At 45.5% G+C, this 19,673-nt stretch overlaps 1 protein-coding gene across 1 annotated transcript in view; it reads left to right on the plus strand.

Moving 5' to 3' along the window:
- Positions 1-19,673, plus strand: part of IMPDH2 (inosine monophosphate dehydrogenase 2) — a 357,093-nt gene that overhangs the window by 29,547 nt on the left and 307,873 nt on the right. Inside the window, exons 5-7 of the mRNA XM_069206199.1 lie at positions 6,067-6,273; positions 6,508-6,595; positions 15,538-15,737. Coding sequence (XP_069062300.1) covers positions 6,067-6,273; positions 6,508-6,595; positions 15,538-15,737 — 495 coding nt within the window. The remainder of the gene's footprint in view (positions 1-6,066; positions 6,274-6,507; positions 6,596-15,537; positions 15,738-19,673) is intronic.

Consider the following 19,673-nt stretch of genomic DNA (forward strand, 5'->3'; position numbering starts at 1 on the left):
CTGTTCACTTTTCTGGTTACACAAGCCCTCTCAAAAGCTGTGAACCATTTGGTGATGTCATCACCATCTTCATATTTAGTTACAATCCCTTTGGGGATTTTCAACATGTCAGGAGAATCTCTGACCCTATTTATGTTGCTGCCACCATTGATGGGTCCTAGGCCCATCTCTTGTCTTTCCCTCTCTATGGCTAGGATCTGTCTTTCCAAAGCCAATCTTTTGGCCATCCTGGCTAACTGGATGTCCTCTTCACTGGAGTTATCCTCAGTGATTTCAGAGTTGTTGGTCCCTCCTGTGAGGGAACCAGCATCTCTGACTATTATTTGTGGAGTCAGGGCTTGAGAAGCCCTGCTCTCCCTAAGTAGGACTGGAGGGGGGGAATTTCCCTCCAAGTCACTATCTTCATCCTCTGAGTTGCCATCCTCAGAGGGGTTGGCCTTTTCAAACTCTGCCAAAAGCTCCTGGAGCTGTACTTTGGTAGGTTTGGGGCCCATTGCTATTTTCTTTAGTTTACAGAGTGACCTTAGCTCTCTCATCTGTAGATGGAGGTAAGGTGTGGTGTCGAGTTCCACCACATTCACATCTGTGTTAGACATTATGCTTCTAAAAGTTGGAATACTTTTTAAGAAACTAAAACTGGTTCTAGAATCTAATTCAAACTTTTACAAACTTTTAAACTCTAAAAGAAATGCTAAACAGGATCTAACACAAGGCCCTAGCAGGTCTTTTAAGAATTTAGAAAACTTTTCAAATTGCAAAAATCAATTTCTAATGACAATTTTGGAATTTGTCGTGTGATCAGGTATTGGCTGAGTAGTCCAGCAAATGCAAAGTCTTGTACCCCACCGCTGATCCACCAATGTAGGAAGTTGGCTCTGTATGTGCTATTTCAAAGTAAGGAATAGCATGCACAGAGTCCAAGGGTTCCCCTTAGAGGTAAAATAGTGGTAAAAAGAGATAATACTAATGCTCTATTTTGTGGTAGTGTGGTCGAGCAGTAGGCTTATCCAAGGAGTAGTGTTAAGCATTTGTTGTACATACACATAGACAATAAATGAGGTACACACACTCAGAGACAAATCCAGCCAATAGGTTTTTATATAGAAAAATATCTTTTCTTAGTTTATTTTAAGAACCACAGGTTCAAATTCTACATGTAATATCTCATTCGAAAGGTATTGCAGGTAAGTACTTTAGGAACTTCAAATCATAAAAATTGCATGTATACTTTTCAAGTTATTGACAAATAGCTGTTTTAAAAGTGGACACTTAGTGCAATTTTCACAGTTCCTAGGGGAGGTAAGTATTTGTTAGGTTAACCAGGTAAGTAAGACACTTACAGGGCTTAGTTCTTGGTCCAAGGTAGCCCACCGTTGGGGGTTCAGAGCAACCCCAAAGTCACCACACCAGCAGCTCAGGGCCGGTCAGGTGCAGAGTTCAAAGTGGTGCCCAAAACGCATAGGCTAGAATGGAGAGAAGGGGGTGCCCCGGTTCCGGTCTGCTTGCAGGTAAGTACCCGCGTCTTCGGAGGGCAGACCAGGGGGGTTTTGTAGGGCACCGGGGGGGACACAAGTCCACACAGAAATTTCACCCTCAGCGGCGCGGGGGCGGCCGGGTGCAGTGTAGAAACAAGCGTCGGGTTCGCAATGTTAGTCTATGAGAGATCTCGGGATCTCTTCAGCGCTGCAGGCAGGCAAGGGGGGGGTTCCTCAGGGAAACCTCCACTTGGGCAAGGGAGAGGGACTCCTGGGGGTCACTTCTCCAGTGAAAGTCCGGTCCTTCAGGTCCTGGGGGCTGCGGGTGCAGGGTCTCTCCCAGGCGTCGGGACTTTAGGTTCAAAGAGTCGCGGTCAGGGGAAGCCTCGGGATTCCCTCTGCAGGCGGCGCTGTGGGGGTTCAGGGGGGACAGGTTTTGGTACTCACAGTATCAGAGTAGTCCTGGGGTCCCTCCTGAGGTGTTGGATCGCCACCAGCCGAGTCGGGGTCGCCGGGTGCAGTATTGCAAGTCTCACGCTTCTTGCGGGGAGCTTGCAGGGTTCTTTAAAGCTGCTGGAAACAAAGTTGCAGCTTTTCTTGGAGCAGGTCCGCTGTCCTCGGGAGTTTCTTGTCTTTTCGAAGCAGGGGCAGTCCTCAGAGGATGTCGAGGTCGCTGGTCCCTTTGGAAGGCGTCGCTGGAGCAGGATCTTTGGAAGGCAGGAGACAGGCCGGTGAGTTTCTGGAGCCAAGGCAGTTGTCGTCTTCTGGTCTTCCGCTGCAGGGGTTTTTCAGCTGGGCAGTCCTTCTTCTTGTAGTTGCAGGAATCTAATTTTCTAGGGTTCAGGGTAGCCCTTAAATACTAAATTTAAGGGCGTGTTTAGGTCTGGGGGGTTAGTAGCCAATGGCTACTAGCCCTGAGGGTGGGTACACCCTTTTTGTGCCTCCTCCCAAGGGGAGGGGGTCACAATCCTAACCCTATTGGGGGAATCCTCCATCTGCAAGATGGAGGATTTCTAAAAGTTAGTCACCTCAGCTCAGGACACCTTAGGGGCTGTCCTGACTGGCCAGTGACTCCTCCTTGTTTTTCTCATTATTTTCTCCGGCCTTGCCGCCAAAAGTGGGGCCTGGCCGGAGGGGGCGGGCAACTCTACTAGCTGGAGTGTCCTGCTGGGTTGGCACAAAGGAGGTGAGCCTTTGAGGCTCACAGCCAGGTGTGACAATTCCTGCCTGGGAGAGGTGTTAGCATCTCCACCCAGTGCAGGCTTTGTTACTGGCCTCAGAGTGACAAAGGCACTCTCCCCATGGGGCCAGCAACATGTCTCGGTTTGTGGCAGGCTGCTAAAACTAGTCAGCCTACACAGATAGTCGGTTAAGTTTCAGGGGGCACCTCTAAGGTGCCCTCTGTGGTGTATTTTACAATAAAATGTACACTGGCATCAGTGTGCATTTATTGTGCTGAGAAGTTTGATACCAAACTTCCCAGTTTTCAGTGTAGCCATTATGGTGCTGTGGAGTTCGTGTTTGACAGACTCCCAGACCATATACTCTTATGGCTACCCTGCACTTACAATGTCTAAGGTTTTGTTTAGACACTGTAGGGGTACCATGCTCATGCACTGCTACCCTCACCTATGGTATAGTGCACCCTGCCTTAGGGCTGTAAGGCCTGCTAGAGGGGTGGCTTACCTATACTGCATAGGCAGTGAGAGGCTGGCATGGCACCCTGAGGGGAGTGCCATGTCGACTTACTCGTTTTGTCCTCACTAGCACACACAAGCTGGCAAGCAGTGTGTCTGTGCTGAGTGAGAGGTCTCCAGGGTGGCATAAGACATGCTGCAGCCCTTAGAGACCTTCCTTGGCATCAGGGCCCTTGGTACTAGAAGTACCAGTTACAAGGGACTTATCTGGATGCCAGGGTCTGCCAATTGTGGATACAAAAGTACAGGTTAGGGAAAGAACACTGGTGCTGGGGCCTGGTTAGCAGGCCTCAGCACACTTTCAATTGTAAACATAGCATCAGCAAAGGCAAAAAGTCAGGGGGCAACCATGCCAAGGAGGCATTTCCTTACAGTTTTCCTTTGGGGTAGTCCTCAATCTAGTTGAAATGTCAGACAGGCAGGCAAATCAGCTCCTTACGAGGGTCCTTGACATCCTGCTTTCCATTATCCCAGATGTGACTACATATAAGCACACTCCAGCAGTGTCTATTCCGCTCCAGTTTTCAGGGGAAGAAATTGCACCTCCATTACAAAGCTTAATTTAAACCTCAATCATGCCATTCCTATAAAATGCTCAAGGAGCAGCCAAGGACAGAGTCCTTGAACACCCTCTACCAGAACTGAAATTCTTGAGGCGGTAGAAGACCAGAGCTTTCTGAAAATGAGATACCTCAACTTGCTGCTAGGTGCATTTATAAAACTGATTCCTTCTCAGATTTGTGCGCTCACCAGAGTCTCCAGACATTCACCCCAGGACCTCTCCAATCAGTGACTTGATAGCCTTTCACAATGATTCCTACAGTGGCAAGGAAATTGACTGATCGTCCCATTCTGCACATCACAAATGTATACATCAGGTTTTCCCTAACTTCAGTGCAATACAGATGTACTAAACCTGCAAAAGGTATATTTTGATATCCTTGTTTGTGCAAAACAAAAGATGTCCCTTTCAAGTGTGGATCCTCATCACAGTACTGCATTTTAAGTCTGCCACCAGTGCTTTCTCCGTATACATGCCTGTGATAGCAGCTCCTCGTCACAGAAGGGGAATAGTGATTTGCATGTGTCTAAACAATTAACACAGCAAGACTAATTCTAACAGACTAGTAAAAAATGTTTAGACACCTTTGGACCTACCACGTGATCGATTTTCTTCACGAGTGTCACAAAATCTTTGCTGAACTAGTCCATTATATCCATTTAATATGTGTGGAACTGGACACCGAAATGGCGTGCCTCCTGTAGGCGGGGTTTCTGGCACATAGTGAGTTTCAGCTACATGAGCACAAGTCATTCTTGAAAACGAAACTCGTCTGAAGTAAACAAGTTGTGATATTCAGAACTCAACAGTAGAGCATGCAAAACATGTTCTCTACAGCCAAAGTTAACACGTGGTTACAGCCAATCTATTCTTGTTCACCTATCATATTCTCTCTGAATTAATAGAAGCCCCACTCAACTCCCCTCTCTTCAGAGCTGCAGTTCTAAATCCTTACCCTGTGTTCCTAAAAACAAATGACCAGACTCCCTTCCAGGTATAATAGCATGGTGCAGTTTCTACGATTCTTTAAGGGATCTGGCGGTTTATCACTGTTCATTGTTTTGGACGGGACACTCTTTATTGCTTTTCTGTTTGCTTTAAAATGTTAAACAGTTTAGTCTAATGTTCTCATGTCTGAATGCATCTACTTGATTATTCTTTTAAAAAAGAAGGTAGCATATATTTATGCAAGCTTGTTTTCAATTTATTGTATTTGAAAAGTTTCAGGATCTCACTACTGTTGGGATGTGTTCTCTATGAGTTTGGAGAGTTTACTTACAGTGAGGATTTAGGATTCCTAGTCATTTTCCTACCTTCTCCATTTAACAATATTCACTTGTGATTTCTAGTGAGATATATATATATTGCAGTAGTGATTTTAAAAACCTTTTAGACTCTTGTCGTCTTACAGTAAAATAATTGGTGTGAGAACATTAACCATTTAATTTCAATAAGTTGCGGGACATGTTTGCTTGCTGACAGAGTAGACCGTGATAAGGTAACCAGCCTACTCTTTGAATTCATCTGCCAGTCTGAAGATATTGGGACTGCTAGTGTGACACTGTGTCTCAAGTCCCATTATTCAGTGGATTATGCACTCCCCCTAGGTCATTAAGGGAAAAGCTTGGTTGCCCCTTCCTTCAAGAAAAGTGAGACTGAAGTGGTTGTACACTAGTGAGTTACCTCATCAGTGAATTACTGGGCTGTGTTCGCATTGAAATAAGTGCCATGCAGCCCACATATGCAGCAAGTACCACTAAGTATTTTCTGTTTTAATAGATCATGCCTAAATATACAAATTGCTGAAAGATTTTACCTTTAACTCTTTTTTGTAGAGGTTTCATTATCATTTTTTATATAAACAGCATTGTGTAATAAGCAAGTACATTGGGTGGGAATGTGGTGTATTGGTGAGATATCTTGGTATTTATAGGGTTGTGGCAGACTATTTTAATTCCTAGCTCCAAGTGTCAGGCTATTTAAATCCACACTGAAAGCTCTGCTATATAGTTACAGTTAACCATTTCTTTCAAAGAGCAAGTGATTTGAAAATATAGTGTAAAAATAGGTAACATTTCCTCAAAATCTCAGTATCTGACGGGATGTATTTTGTCTTCTGCAACTAGTACTAGTTTTAAATCTGAATTGTGTTCACATTTAAATCTGAATTGTGATTAGATTTGAATGTTTCTTGTGCACTCTGCTGTATGATGTCATGGCAGTAAACATAAATTGTTCATGGAAATGTTCCAGTATGTGCCTTACCTTTTGTATTGCTACTGATTACACATGTTCATACTATCTACATAACCGTGGACTGTTTATTTTTTAGAAATATGAACAGGGATTTATCACAGACCCAGTAGTACTCAGTCCCAAAGACAGAGTCCGGGATGTTTTTGAAGCAAAAGCCCGACATGGATTCTGTGGGATTCCAATCACACATAATGGGAAGATGGGAAGCAAGCTAGTTGGAATAATATCTTCCAGGGATATTGATTTCCTGAAAGAAGAAGAGCGTGATCTTCTTCTCCACGAGGTTAGTAACTTGCATGTGCACTTTGGGCAAGATATGTAGTCTACAAGGGAAGTAATACTTGGTGTTTCTGCTTCTTGTGCATTTAGTCTTTCTAAACCTTCCACTGTTTTTAAACAGTGTGCTGTCTAATACATGAAATAGTAATGGCGAAATGGAATTTTGATGTGCATTCTGCTTAATCATTGGAGTGGTTTTTAAAAAAATCACAATGTTTGTTCTACATTTTCATATCAGATCATGACGAAACGTGAAGATCTTGTGGTTGCGCCTGCTGGTGTTACATTAAAAGAAGCAAACGAAATTCTACAAAGAAGTAAAAAAGGTATTTTAACTAAAGTGAATGTTGCAACGTTTGTATGGAGTTTAAGATGCTGAAGTAACTCCTCAAACTGTTTAGGATACCCTTTAACAATGATGGAATGGAATAGTTTGGGAAGGTGTTAGTTTCTTCTTCAGGGACTCCAACTTCCAGTTCTTGGGGCAGCTGCCAGTAATGAGTTGGGTGAATGGGGCATGCAGTATGTGTATTACACCCTGGTTAGAATCACAGTGGCAGTTGCACTGTTGTCCGGTAACTCCAATAATGCTGTCATACACCATTTATAGTCCTTTTGACATAGTTTTCTTCATATTACTTGGACAATTGTTTTTAGACTTTTCATATTTTTCCCTTGATCAGTCTAGTATTAGTTTGCTTTCTTAATGATTTGACGGTCGGGTAACAGCCAAGCTCCAGACTTCTAAAAACATGTTCTGTATTTGTTCCTGCTGAAAATCACCCTCAGATCTTGCTTCTGATCAGATCATTAAACTGATAATTTGCCTCTTCTAGCATTTACAACCCTTCAATCAGCTGTCTTGTTTTGGAACCGTGTTAGCCAGCCAGCAACTCTGATGGTGGGTTGGTGAAAGTGGTATTCTATTAGAATTAGCATGGCATATTTAAATTAGGATTCTAAATGTCAACATTTTATTTTTTGGCTGCAGATAGAGGAAGAAGGTAAATTGAAGTGCTTTAGTTATATACAGGAGCACTGGAATTATGTGGCAGGAATTGGCTGCAGAAAAAAAACCTTGTTTTTAACACATTGCATTTTCAGTGGTCTTGAGGCACTTCTTGATGGGGACTTAGGAGAATGGGGTAAGCAAATCATTGCAAGATGTTTGCATCCCTCAGTGTAAGGAAATGCCTCCTTGGCATGGTTACCCCCTGACTTTTTGCCTTTGCTGATGCTATGTTATGATTTGAAAGTGTGCTGGGACCCTGCTAACCAGGCCCCAGCACCAGTGTTCTTTCCCTAAACTGTACCTTTGTCTCCACAGTTGGCACAACCCTGGCACTCAGGTAAGTCCCTTGCCAGGGACGGTCTCTAAGGGCTGCAGCATGTCTTATGCCACCCTAGGGACCCCTCACTCAGCACATGCACACTGCTTCACAGCTTGTGTGTGCTGGTGGGAAGAAAATGACTAAGGCGACATGGCACTCCCCCTCAGAGTGCCATGCCAACCTCACACTGCCTGTGGCATAGGTAAGTCACCCCTCTAGCAGGCCTTACAGCCCTAAGGCAGGGTGCACTATACCACAGGTGAGGGCATATGTGCATAAGCACTGTGCACCTACAGTGTCTAAGCCAATCCTTAGACATTGTAAGTGCAGGGTAGCCATAAGAGTATATGGTCTGGGAGTTTGTCAAACACGAACTCCACAGCACCATAATGGCTGCACTGAAAACTGGGAAGTTTGGTATCAAACTTCTCAGCACAATAAATATACATTGATGCCAGTGTGCAATTTATTGTAAAATACACCCAGAGGGCATCTTAGAGATGCCCCCTGAAAACATACCTGACTTCCAGTGTAGGCTGGCTAGTTTTTGCCAGCCTGCCACACACCAGACCTGTTGCTGGCCACATGGGGAGAGTGCCTTTGTCACTCTGTGGCTAGTAACAAAGCCTGTACTGGGTGGAGGTGCTTCTCACCTCCCCCTGCAGGAACTGTAACAACTGGCGGTGAGCCTCAAAGGCTCACCCCTTTGGTACAGCGCCACAGGGCATCCCAGCTAGTGGAGATGTCCGCCCCTCCGGCCACTGCCCCCACTTTTGGCAGTAAGGCTGGAGGAGATAATGAGAAAAACAAGGAGGAGTCACCCACCAGTCAGGACAGCCCCTAAGGTGTCCTGAGCTGAGATGACTCTTACTTTTAGAAATCCTCCATCTTGTGGATAGAGGATTCCCCCAATAGGATTAGGGATGTGCCCCCCTCCCCACAGGGAGGAGGCACAAAGAGGGTGTAGCCACCCTCAAGGACAGTAGCCATTGGCTACTGCCCTCCCAGACCTAAACACACCCCTAAATTCAGTATTTAGGGGCTCCCAGAACCTAGGAAACTAGATTCCTGCAAACTTAACAAGGAGGACTGCTGACCTGAAGCCCTGCAGTGAAGACGGAGACAACAACTGCTTTGGTCCCAGCCCTACCTGTCTCCCAACTTCGAGGAAAACTGCAACAGCGACGCATCCAACAGGGACCAGCGACCTCTGAAGCCTCAGAGGACTGCCCTGCACCCAAAGACCAAGCAACTCCAGAGAACAGTGGCCCTGTTCAACAATCTGCAACTTTCTGCAACAAAGAAGCAACTTTAAAGACTTCATGTTTCCCGCTGGAAGCGTGAGACTTTCCACTCTGCACCCGACGCCCCCGGCTCGACCTGCGGAAAACAAACACCTCAGGGAGGACTCCCCGGCGACTGCGAGCCTGTGAGTAACCAGAGACGAGCCCCTTGAGCCCCCACAGCGACACCTGCAGAGGAAATCCAGAGGCTCCCCCTGACTGCGACTGCCTGTAAAAAGGGACCCGACACCTGGAACCAACACTGCACCCGCAGCCCCCAGGACCTGAAGGAACCGAACTCCAGTGCAGGAGCGACCCTCTGACTAGCCCAGGTGGGTGGCTACCCTGTTGAAGAGACCCCCGGGTCTCCCCATTGCTTTCAATACAAAACCCAATGCCTGTTTGCACTCTGCACCCGGCCGCCCCTGTGCCGCTGAGGGTGTACTTTCTGTACCTGCCTGTGCCCCCCCCCCCGGTGCCCTACAAAACCGCCCTGCTCTGCCCTCCGAGGACTCGGGTTCTTACCTGCTGGCAGACTGGAACCGGGGCACCCCTGTTCTCCATTGAAGCCTGTGTGTTTTGGGCACCTCTTTGACCTCTGCACCTGACCGGCCCTGAGCCGCTGGTGTGGTAACTTAGGGGTTGCCTTGAACCCCCTACGGTGGGCTACCTTGGACCCAACCTTGAACCCTGTAAGTGTTTTACTTACCTGTGAACTTAATAATTACTTACCTCCCCCAGGAACTGTTGATTTTTGCACTGTGTCCACTTTTAAAATGGCTTATTGCCATTTTTGTCAAAACTACATGCAATTGTGATTATTCAACGTTCCTAGAATACCTGAGTGAAATACCTTTCATTTGAAGTATTACTTATAAATCTTGAACCTGAAAAAATTCTATATAAAAACCTATTGTCCTGGAATAAGTCTTTGAGTGTGTGTTCCTCATTTATTGCCTGTGTATTTACAACAAATGCTGAACACTACCCTCTGATAAGCCTACTGCTCGACCACACTACCACAAAATAGAGCATTAGAATGATCTCTTTTTGCCACTATCTTACCTCTCAGGGGAACCCTTGGACACTGCACACTATTTCTTACTTTGAAATAGTATATACAGAGCCAACTTCCTACACTCAGTCTGGTAAGGTGTATTTTTATTTTTTTCTCTGCTGGGGAAATCTTCGAATGTTGCCATGGGGGCATTCCTGATGTCCAAGAATGGGACGGTAATCCCTAGAATTTCACAACACTGAAGTGGTTACATCTAGGTAAGATAATGTGATACCTTGCACAGTACCAGTCGGAAACCTCTAGTGTTACTGGTGTTTGGGTTTCCACCTGGTAGCAATAAATCAAGTTGTATTTATAGAGTGCGGCTTATCACCCATGAAGGTATCCAGGTTGCGGCTTATCACCCATGAAGGTATCCAGGTTGCTTTACTGTGGGTCTCATTCGAAGAGCCAGGTCTTTAAACCCTTTCTAAAAGTTGGTCAGTGAGGGAGAGGGTGTTCCAGGCTTTGGCGGTGAGATGGGAGGAGTGACCGTCTGAACGGCAGTGACTTATGACGGGATCTCTGCGAGGGCAAGACTAGCGGAGGTTCCTAAAGGGGTGGTAAGTGTAGCTGGTATTTCAGGTAGGCAGCTCCCTGGTCGTGGAGGGCTTTTTAGACCTGGGTCAGGAGCTTAAATTGGCATGTCTTCTGGACCAGGAGCCAGTGGAGGTCTTTCAGGTGCTGGGAGATGTGGGTTCTCGTGGGCAGGTTAAGGATCAGTCTGGCAGCTGGGTCCTGGATCGACTGTAGTCTGCATGAGTTCAGTGGAGGTGCCTGCATAGAGTGTTGCTGTAATCCAGTCGGCCGGTGATGAGGGCATGCGTTACTGTCTTCCTGTTGATGGGGAGACAATTAAAGATTTTGCAGGGCATGCAGTGTGTGTGGAAGCAGGCTTCAGAGACTGTGTTTACCTGTCACTTCATGGAGAGTTCGCTGCCTAGGATGATTAGGAAGATGCCGAGGTTGCGGGTGTGGTCTTTCGGTGTAGGGGTGGGTCTGAGATCCGACCACCACCAGGAGTCATTCCAGACTGCAGTGTGTTTGCCGAAGATGAGAACTTCCGTCTTGTCCATGTTGAGTGTCGGGCAGTTGTCCCTTATCCATGCTGAGACATCCTTCATTCAGTTGTGGAAGTTGACCTTAGTTGCAGAGGGGTTGCTGGAGAGCGATGGGACTAGCTGAGTGTTATCAGCGTAGGAGATGAGCATTCTGATGTCTGCGATTGGGTCAAGTAGATGTTGAAGAGTGGGGCTGAGTGAGCCTTGGGGCATGCCGCATACAATGTGCTTGGCTTGTGATTTGATTGGGTGGGAGGCAGATGTTCTGGGTGCATCCTGTGAGAGGATACCATTCATCTGAGCAAGTCATCTTTTATTTACTCTGGCGTAGGCGATTAAAAGTGTGGTGGGAGACCGTGTCGAAGGCAGTGGAGAGGTCAAGCAGAATCAGGACGGCTGATTCTCTTCTGTCTAGTACAGTGCGGATGTCGTCAGTTGCGGCAATCAGAGCGGTCTCTGTGCTGTGATTGGTTCTGAATCCTGATTGGAAGGGGTCTAGCACGTTGTTTATTTCCAGGTGGTCTATGAGTTGTAGGCTTTTTCTTGTACCTTGGCAGGGAATGGGAGCAGTGAGATGAGACTTAGTTCAGAAGATTGGTGTGGGGTCTGCCGAAGATTCCTTGAGGAGGTGGTCTAACCTCTGCGTGTTTCCAGGCATTGGGGAAGGTGGTGGAGGTCAGCAAGGCTTTGATGGAGGTGAGTTGGGGGCTGATCTTGTCTTTTCCTTGGTTGAAGTTGGTGGGTGCAGGGGTCTTTTGTTGCCCCCGAGTGGATGGTGTTCATAAGGGTGGCTGTGTTTTGTGTGCTAAGCTATCCCCATGTGTTGAGCGGGTAGCGTGCAGTGGTGGTCGATCGGGGGATGTTGGGGGTTGGAGGGTTGGGCATCTAAATTCTTGTAGATGGTTGCTATCTTTTGGAAGTGGTCAGCGAGGGCGTCGCAGGTTCTTGCGTGTAGGGGAATCACGTTTTCAGTGGCTTTCAGTGGCTGATGGGCAGGTGAACTCCGATGGTGAAGAGTTCCTTGGTTTGCGCTGATGTTGATGGGTCAGGGCCTCTCTTTGCTGCTTTGATTGGTCGGTGGTATTTGTTGAGAGCTGATTTGAAAGTGTCTCTGTTGGTGCGGTTCTTGCTGGTGTGCCATCTTCTTTTGAGCTGTTTGCAATTGTGTTTTGATGTGCTGAGTTGCGGGGTGTACCAGTTGGCTTGTTTGGCGAGTCTGCGTGTTTTGGCTGATTTGGTGGGGTGACTTGGCAGCATTGGTGATCCAGTTGTTGAAGTTCTGAACTGCGAGTGCAGGTTGGTGGTTCCTACAGACTGTGTGCTGCCAAAGGTGTGCGTCCATTGTTGCTGCGTAACCTGGCCAGCTGCGGAAGGTGGTGCTGTGTTTGTTTCTTGGGTGCCTGCAGGTTGCAGGTAAGTAGCTCTGCTGCTCCACTGATGTCCCTGGGTCTTTATTGAAGGCAGGCAGGATGAAACAAATTTGTAGAGGAGAGCAGGAGACATGCTGGCAGGGCTGCGACCAGGTCAGATGCTTCTGCTTTTGTGACTGGGGGGTTGGGGGGGGTGGTGTCCTTGGGTCAGCAGGAATCTGATTTCCTGGTGCCAATGGTAAGTATTGAATAGAGGGGCGTTTCAGGGAGTATAGTTTGATAGCCGATGGGCTACTTACTCCTGGGGTCACTACACCCCCTTTATGACCACTTCCCGTGGAAACTGTGCATAGCCCTGTTCACAAGTTCCTATTTTTGCCAACAACAAGATAGAAGATTCCTAAATGTGGTGTCCACATCAAGCAGCTCACCTTGGGGTTGGGACTGACCTGAGGGGTGGACACGCCTCCCTGAATACTAAATTTCCAGTCTGTCCAGGTGCAATGTTCCCTGGAGCCCTGAGAGTGAAGCCAGATCTGCCCATCAAGGGTGGTGGGCTTTTTTTTTAAGCTCCTAGCCTTGGAGTGTAGATGTGCAGGTCATCCTTTTGGGTGGAGGTGTTAACACCTCTCCCAGAACAGGCCTCATTGTTGACCGCCCGAGAGCAAAGACTCTCAACCTTGGGGTCCAGACTCTTGCCTGGTGGTGGCAGGCTGGCTAAAACTAGACAGTCTGCACACTGCTAGTTGGTAGGTTTCCCAGGGACACCTCTGAAGTGCCCTTTGGGTGCATGTATTAATAAATCCATCACTGGCATCAGTGAGGGTTTATATATACAAGGTGTTTGATACCAAAAATCCCTATTTTTAGTGAAGCCATCATGTAGCTAGGGAACTCATATTGACCAGTGTCCAGCACATGTACTTAAATGACTTCCTTGTTCACTCATTCTAAGAATTTGACACATAGCAGGGGCACACCTGCTCTTGCAGATATGCCCTCACATGTAATATAATGTACCCTGCCCTAGGGCTGTAAGGTATGTTGTGGGGGTGACTTAAACATATTGCACACAGTGTTAGGGTACATAGCATAGAGGCGGTGACCCATGAAATGTTTTGACTTTTAGCTGCACCAAGACATGCAGCCTGCATTGGCAGTCTGCCTGTGCTAGGTAAGGTGTCCCTGAAGGTGGCACAATACCCTCTTTGGTACCCATGCCCTAGGTACCAGGAGTACCATTTACTATGGACTTACAGGGGGCCAAAGGTATTGTCAGTTGGGGACAATTGTATAGTTTTAGGGAGATCTTTCCCTGGGGTCCTGGTTAGCAGGAAGTTGGTGCACTTTGTCAAAATTGCATCATGTACCAGGCAAAAAGTGGGAGTGACCATGTCAAAAGGGGGCACTTTCCTACACATAGCTGCCCTGCTTCAGCATGGTTTCCCTAGAAACAGTATACCCGTTCCTGGGTAAGTGCATGCTCTAAAAATTTGTAAGTCCATCAATACTTATTTCCTCTCATATTTCGTGACTAGAAAAAAAATCTAATGGCCCATGTTGGGCATGGGGGGGGTGGGAATGGGTTCTTATTATTTCTGTACTTTGAATAATGGTTAGACATGGGTGTTTTTAGACATGCAAATTCTTGGGCCTGTAGTTTACAATATGCATCAGTACTCAAATCATACTGAGCAAATACTTGATTTTTACCAGCAACTCAATGCTTGAAGATATTCGGCTATTTCTCCATTTTCTTCAGATCATGTTTGTGCAGCTCCAAGATACTCCAAGATATCCCTAATGTGGTCATCTTATTCTGCTGCTTTCTTCAACATTTTGGCGTCTTGTTTTAAAGCTGAGGCTGTTATACAATAGGCTCCTAATGAATCTCTTCCTTCTCGTGAATGGGATATTACCCTTCCCCTATTCCAAACAATAAAATAGTTCTGACACGTAGGTTTAAAACTTCAAATGTCCAGCTCGAATGGCTGAAGCAGTGAATGCTTTAAACTTACTTCCAATTGACTAACATGCTTTTTTTTTTTTTTTTTTTTAACCTCATTTATAAGTTAGTCCTCTATTGTGTAACACACTGTGCAAATATATTAGATCACACTGTGTTGTACCTAACAGATTTTAAGTACAGAATTTCCAGAATAGATCCAATTATAGTAGGGCATCTTTGTGTATTGTGCATAAGGATTTTCCTAACGTCCTGTCTATACCTGAAGACCACAAGAAGGTTTGCATGGCAATATGGCCTCCTCTATCCAGATGCAAAGAGCAGTTAGTGGTTCTCCAAGGTTTTCGTGGCAGTTAACCATACTGGTTACCTACTGATATTCACCAGTATCGGACATCTACACTTGTATATGGGCTTTTTAAGGCTGTCCTACACCAATTATGCATTTAAACATAACGGCAAAAGAATCTGGATGCAAAGCTGGAATCTTGCCCATGCCTTATCCATGATTAGTGGAACATTTTTCATTAGTTGTATTTTGCCCAGCACATATACTTTACTTGATTTATTTTGAAGTACCTGATTTAACTTGTATAGTGAATATTACTGTCTGATGTAAACAACAAATTGCTCATTAGGCACCTAATTCCCCTCTGTTCAGATGATTTCTGTTAATTCTCAAGTGTTTCCTTGTTGGAAATGTATGCCAAAAATTGACTTCATTCTGGGCTTCTTTATCTGTTAGAAATGGGCTGTGAACATTTTTCAACCAACATAGCTCATTTCTTAGGTGAGGACTGGTTGATGTAACTTCCACCATAATTTTACAAATCCAACCTGGATCTACTCAAATCTTTGTACTTTAGCAGATGCTTGAGTGGCATTTTGAGGAAGGTCCTGTGGCAATCCTCACTTTATTAGAGCTTAACTGCTGCTTTTCTCTCTGGAGTGATGGGAAGCTTGTATCACTGTTCTGAGACAGTTAACCCTCTTTGGTTTGAAGCAGACTTTACATATTTGTTTTGCTTTTGTTCTGTCCAAATTTCTCATTGGCTCATGGGTGCAGCCGTACATGCTGCTGGAAAATTTGTAACTTAAAGAATAATAAAAGTAAAATCCTCTGCAGCTAGCATGCATTTTTTTATGTATAGTTACAGCAATTGAGTCAACACTTAACTATCAGTATTTTTGTTCCATAAGGGAAGCTTCCAATTGTGAATGAAGAGGATGAATTGGTAGCAATCATTGCACGGACAGATCTGAAAAAGAACCGGGATTACCCCCTGGCATCTAAAGATGCGAAGAAGCAGTTGCTGTGTGGTGCTGCCATTGGGACCCATGAAGATGACAAGTATCGCTTGGATCTTCTAGCACAGGCAGGAGTGGATGCAGTTGTGCTTGTAAGTTTCTTTATGTATTTCTTTGAGTATGTGTCCAGTGCAGCATTTTATTTTGTAACTCCTTCAGTGTAAAGATTGTTACATTAGTGCAAAACTATACCTGGCATTTTTTTGCATCTGCCATCACTTTACCTACTTAATCTCCTTTTCCTCATTCTTTGTATGTGTTCAAGTACTTTGTTGCCTAGGAAGAACCAAAAGGAATGGAGTCGGAAGTGTGATGTGGGCAGTGTTTACATCTGAAGTTGAAGAAGAATTATGCACAGGATTTATAATGGTAGTAATGCCAGAATGCTGGACCATTTGCCAAGCACAACACAACTTGCAGTCTCTAAAGTTACCTCAGGTCATAGAATTTGTCCCTTTAGGCCATCGTGCCTTCCCATCAGTTTTAGCCAACCCAGTTGGATCACAATGCTGGTCTCTTATTACCTCTGTTACTTCCAGATACTTTAGATAAACAAATTGTCACTTTTTATACTCTTCCTGAGTAGTTGGAGCATTCATAACACCTTCAAACGTCCCCCAGCAATAAATCTTGATTGGTCACAGGAGCTTATTACAGTGTTGCCAGCACTTTTCGATTGATCTGCAGGAGCACAGATTCAGCATGACTTGGGATAACGTTCTTGCTGTCTATCACATCAACACAAAAGATAAGCAAAATCTAGGCTTTTTGCATAAAAGATTGCTTTATTTATGTAAAGTTGATGTGTCCTTTGGATTAATGCCAATGGCTTAATTCTAAGATTTGTTCTTAAATCATTGAATCAGTTAATCCTTTGTCTTTTTCTTCTCCTCTTGTTAAACTGTTCCACTTTTAAAATATGTTTAAATACTACTCAGAAAAGACACATTTGTTCTGCCCATTCATATTTATGTGGCATTTGGACCTACAAGTAATGGCAAATTCCAATTGAATCACGATTTAGCAAAATGGGTATTTCCTACAACACTGGACTAGAAGCCTGCAGCGTGGCAACTAGGGCTTCTTACATCTTTGAAGTACAGTTGAAAGATTTGTATGGCTAATTGGATGGCGACTCATTCCTTCACTAAGTACTAGTGCCTTAATCTACAGTCCAGGGTAGAATCTGTTGGACAAGAGACTTCAGAACCTGATTGGTTAAGGTGAATTAAAGCATGCACCTTTTTGAAAGATCTAGTGCAGGGCAAGAAAATTACTTCTGTAACCATTTCTCTCCATTATTGGTATCTTTCAGACATTCACTTATGACACACGCTTCTCTTTTTTTTTTTTTTTTGTTTTTTTTTTTTTTTGAGGTGCTGAAATTGTTTGCACTGAGCTCTCAGATTCAACACTGTGAAGCCACTGATATAAGTTAGCTTTGTGTGTCCTCGTTAACAGTTTGGTTAACATTAGTGTCCTCGTTAAGAGTTTAGCTAACATTAGGTGGACAGATTACAAGTAGTGTATGGCTGAATAAATGGCAATTGAATGTGTATGTATGTTGCTCTGTAGACATAGAATATCAAAAATTGCAGCATACGAAAGTTAAGATTACTCCAGTATTGGAACTTTCATAGATTCACATGCTTGAGTACTTCCCTGCCGTCGAGATGGGAGTCACCGGTGGAATATAAAACCAGGCCTGAAGATGTATGCACACAATATATGAAGTAGGCCTCAATACAATAACCCATCATGGTCGTTTTGTAGACCCAAACTCAAACTTGAGCCAATCAGATTGCCTCACCCCTCTAGAACCTCCTGTGAGGAGCTGCCTACCCTTGGATTTTCCACTGCACGTTGTGCTGAGTCTCCTTTGAGCTCTAGTCACAATTTTCTGTCAGAAGACCTGTTTCTACAGCTTTTGGATATTTCTATCTTCTCTGGTGATTCAAACTGGCTGCCATGTCAGACACCAAAGAAAGGCCTTTTCAGATCCTGTGCCTCATGTCTGAAAAAGATGTGGAGGATCCATATGAGGAGTGTATTTACTGCCCGTACCCCAGCCACAAGACTAAGGACTGCAAAATCTGCAGGAAGTTTTCTACTAAGAATGTGAAGGACAGGGAGGGTCGCCTTCTGTTGTGGCTGCAAAGAGGTAAGACTGGACACTCTGCCTCTGACAGTGCCTGTTCTTCTATTTCTGCCCCTAAAACACCTCTTAAAAGAAAACAAAGTTCTGAGGGGCAAGAGCCACCTAGGGAAATGGCGCAAAAGACATCAAAGGGTCATGGCTCCCCTGGGTACAGAATCCTTCAAAAAAGCTAAGAAAACTGCTTCAGAGCCTGCCACTCCTCCTAAAGTGCTTCACAGATTTAAGAAGCCCAACTCAGCACCGTTGACGATGCCATTGTCGTCGATACCTTTGTCAACGACCGTTTCATCAGTGACGCTGGTGGTGGTAACCATCTCCACGTCGACGGCTGCAGGATCTTCGTCGAGGACAGTATCATCCTCGTCGACAATGCGCCCCATCTCGTCGATGCTTCTCTCGCCGACTACACCTCCGTCGACGATGAGTCCGTAGACGTTCTCGTCTATGGTCCAACCGTCGTCAGCGATAATGTTTCCAGTGTCGACAGTATCATCGACGCCCCCGTCGACAAGTGGTTTCTAGTCTTTAACACCAGGATTGCTTTCAACAAAAAGACAGACCATCTACATTACTTTTGGGTCAACCTGCACAACATACTCTGCTTAAAAAGCTCTCTAAAGGTCGTTTAACACCTTCTGTTACATCACCGAGCAAAGTTTCAAGACTCTTGCCATCTATGTTTTTAATTGACGATTATGAGGGCTCAGATCAAGACACAATGTTTGGAGTAGCTAGAAGTCCTTCACAGCTACACGTGAAATGCCGGAGTACTCGGACGACGATTCATATTATGGCCAACAGTACTATGACCCAGTGCCACAACAGGGAGCACTATCTCTCCCCTCCAGTCTAGTGTCCAAACTCCAGGCTATACTGGCGGACTATAGAGAACACTTCTACCCTCAGCCGGGGAAAGATCCCACACCAGCAGTTTCTGCTCCAGCTACTCCAACACCTCTGCCAGTTTTTCCTACGACGCCACAAGTTCCTCTTCAGGTTCCGCAGAGTCCTCCGATACAGGCCTCTTCTGATGAGGCGGCAGAGGAAGGGGAGGTCCTCTCTTCCCAAGACGAATGGGATGAGTATGTACTCCCCCCCCCACCCCCTTCACCGGAACCATTCAGTCGCATCTCCTCTGGAAGATATTGGCTCTTTCCATAACCTCTTAGAGAAAGCGGCATTGAGGTTTGAGCTGCAGTTGCTATCTACGCAGCAGGACTGTTTTCTGTATGATTTTAAAGAACCGCACAGAAAATCCATTAGGGCCATCCCGATCACTGATCATGTCTGGAGTCAGGGGCTGAAGATTATGACAAACCCGGTGACAGTGCCAGCAGTGTTGCCAAAGCTGAACAAGAAGTATAAGGCAACAGAAGACGCTCCTGCGTGCCTAGTGGGTCACCCAAAGCCAGACTCTGTGGTTTCCCAAGCTGCCCAGAGATGCTCCAAGAACACTTCAGCGCCTTTATCGCCCCCCCCTGATAAGGATGGAAGGCGCCTGGACAATATCGGGAAGAGGTTCTCTTCTATGTCGGCAATTGTGGTCTGTGCAGCAAATTCCTTGGCACTACTGGGCAGATATGACAGGCAGCTGTGGTCTGACATCTCCCACGCTGTAGAAGATCTTTCAGATACCAACAAGTCGGACGCTAAAAAGATCATTATGGAGGGTCAACGAACATCTGCAGAAGTAATTGTCTGCGCCCTTGACATTGCAGTTGGGCTTCTGGCCGTTTCAGCCTTCTTAAGACGCCTGGGATGGCTCAAAGCCACTAATTTCAGGCTAGACGTCCAAACAAAGATCTTAGATCTCCCATACGATGGCCAAGACCTCTTCGGCAAACATGTTGACGATGCTCTTCAGGCGATC

This window comes from Pleurodeles waltl, chromosome 9, assembly GCF_031143425.1.
Source record: "Pleurodeles waltl isolate 20211129_DDA chromosome 9, aPleWal1.hap1.20221129, whole genome shotgun sequence".
Taxonomy (NCBI): domain Eukaryota; kingdom Metazoa; phylum Chordata; class Amphibia; order Caudata; family Salamandridae; genus Pleurodeles; species Pleurodeles waltl.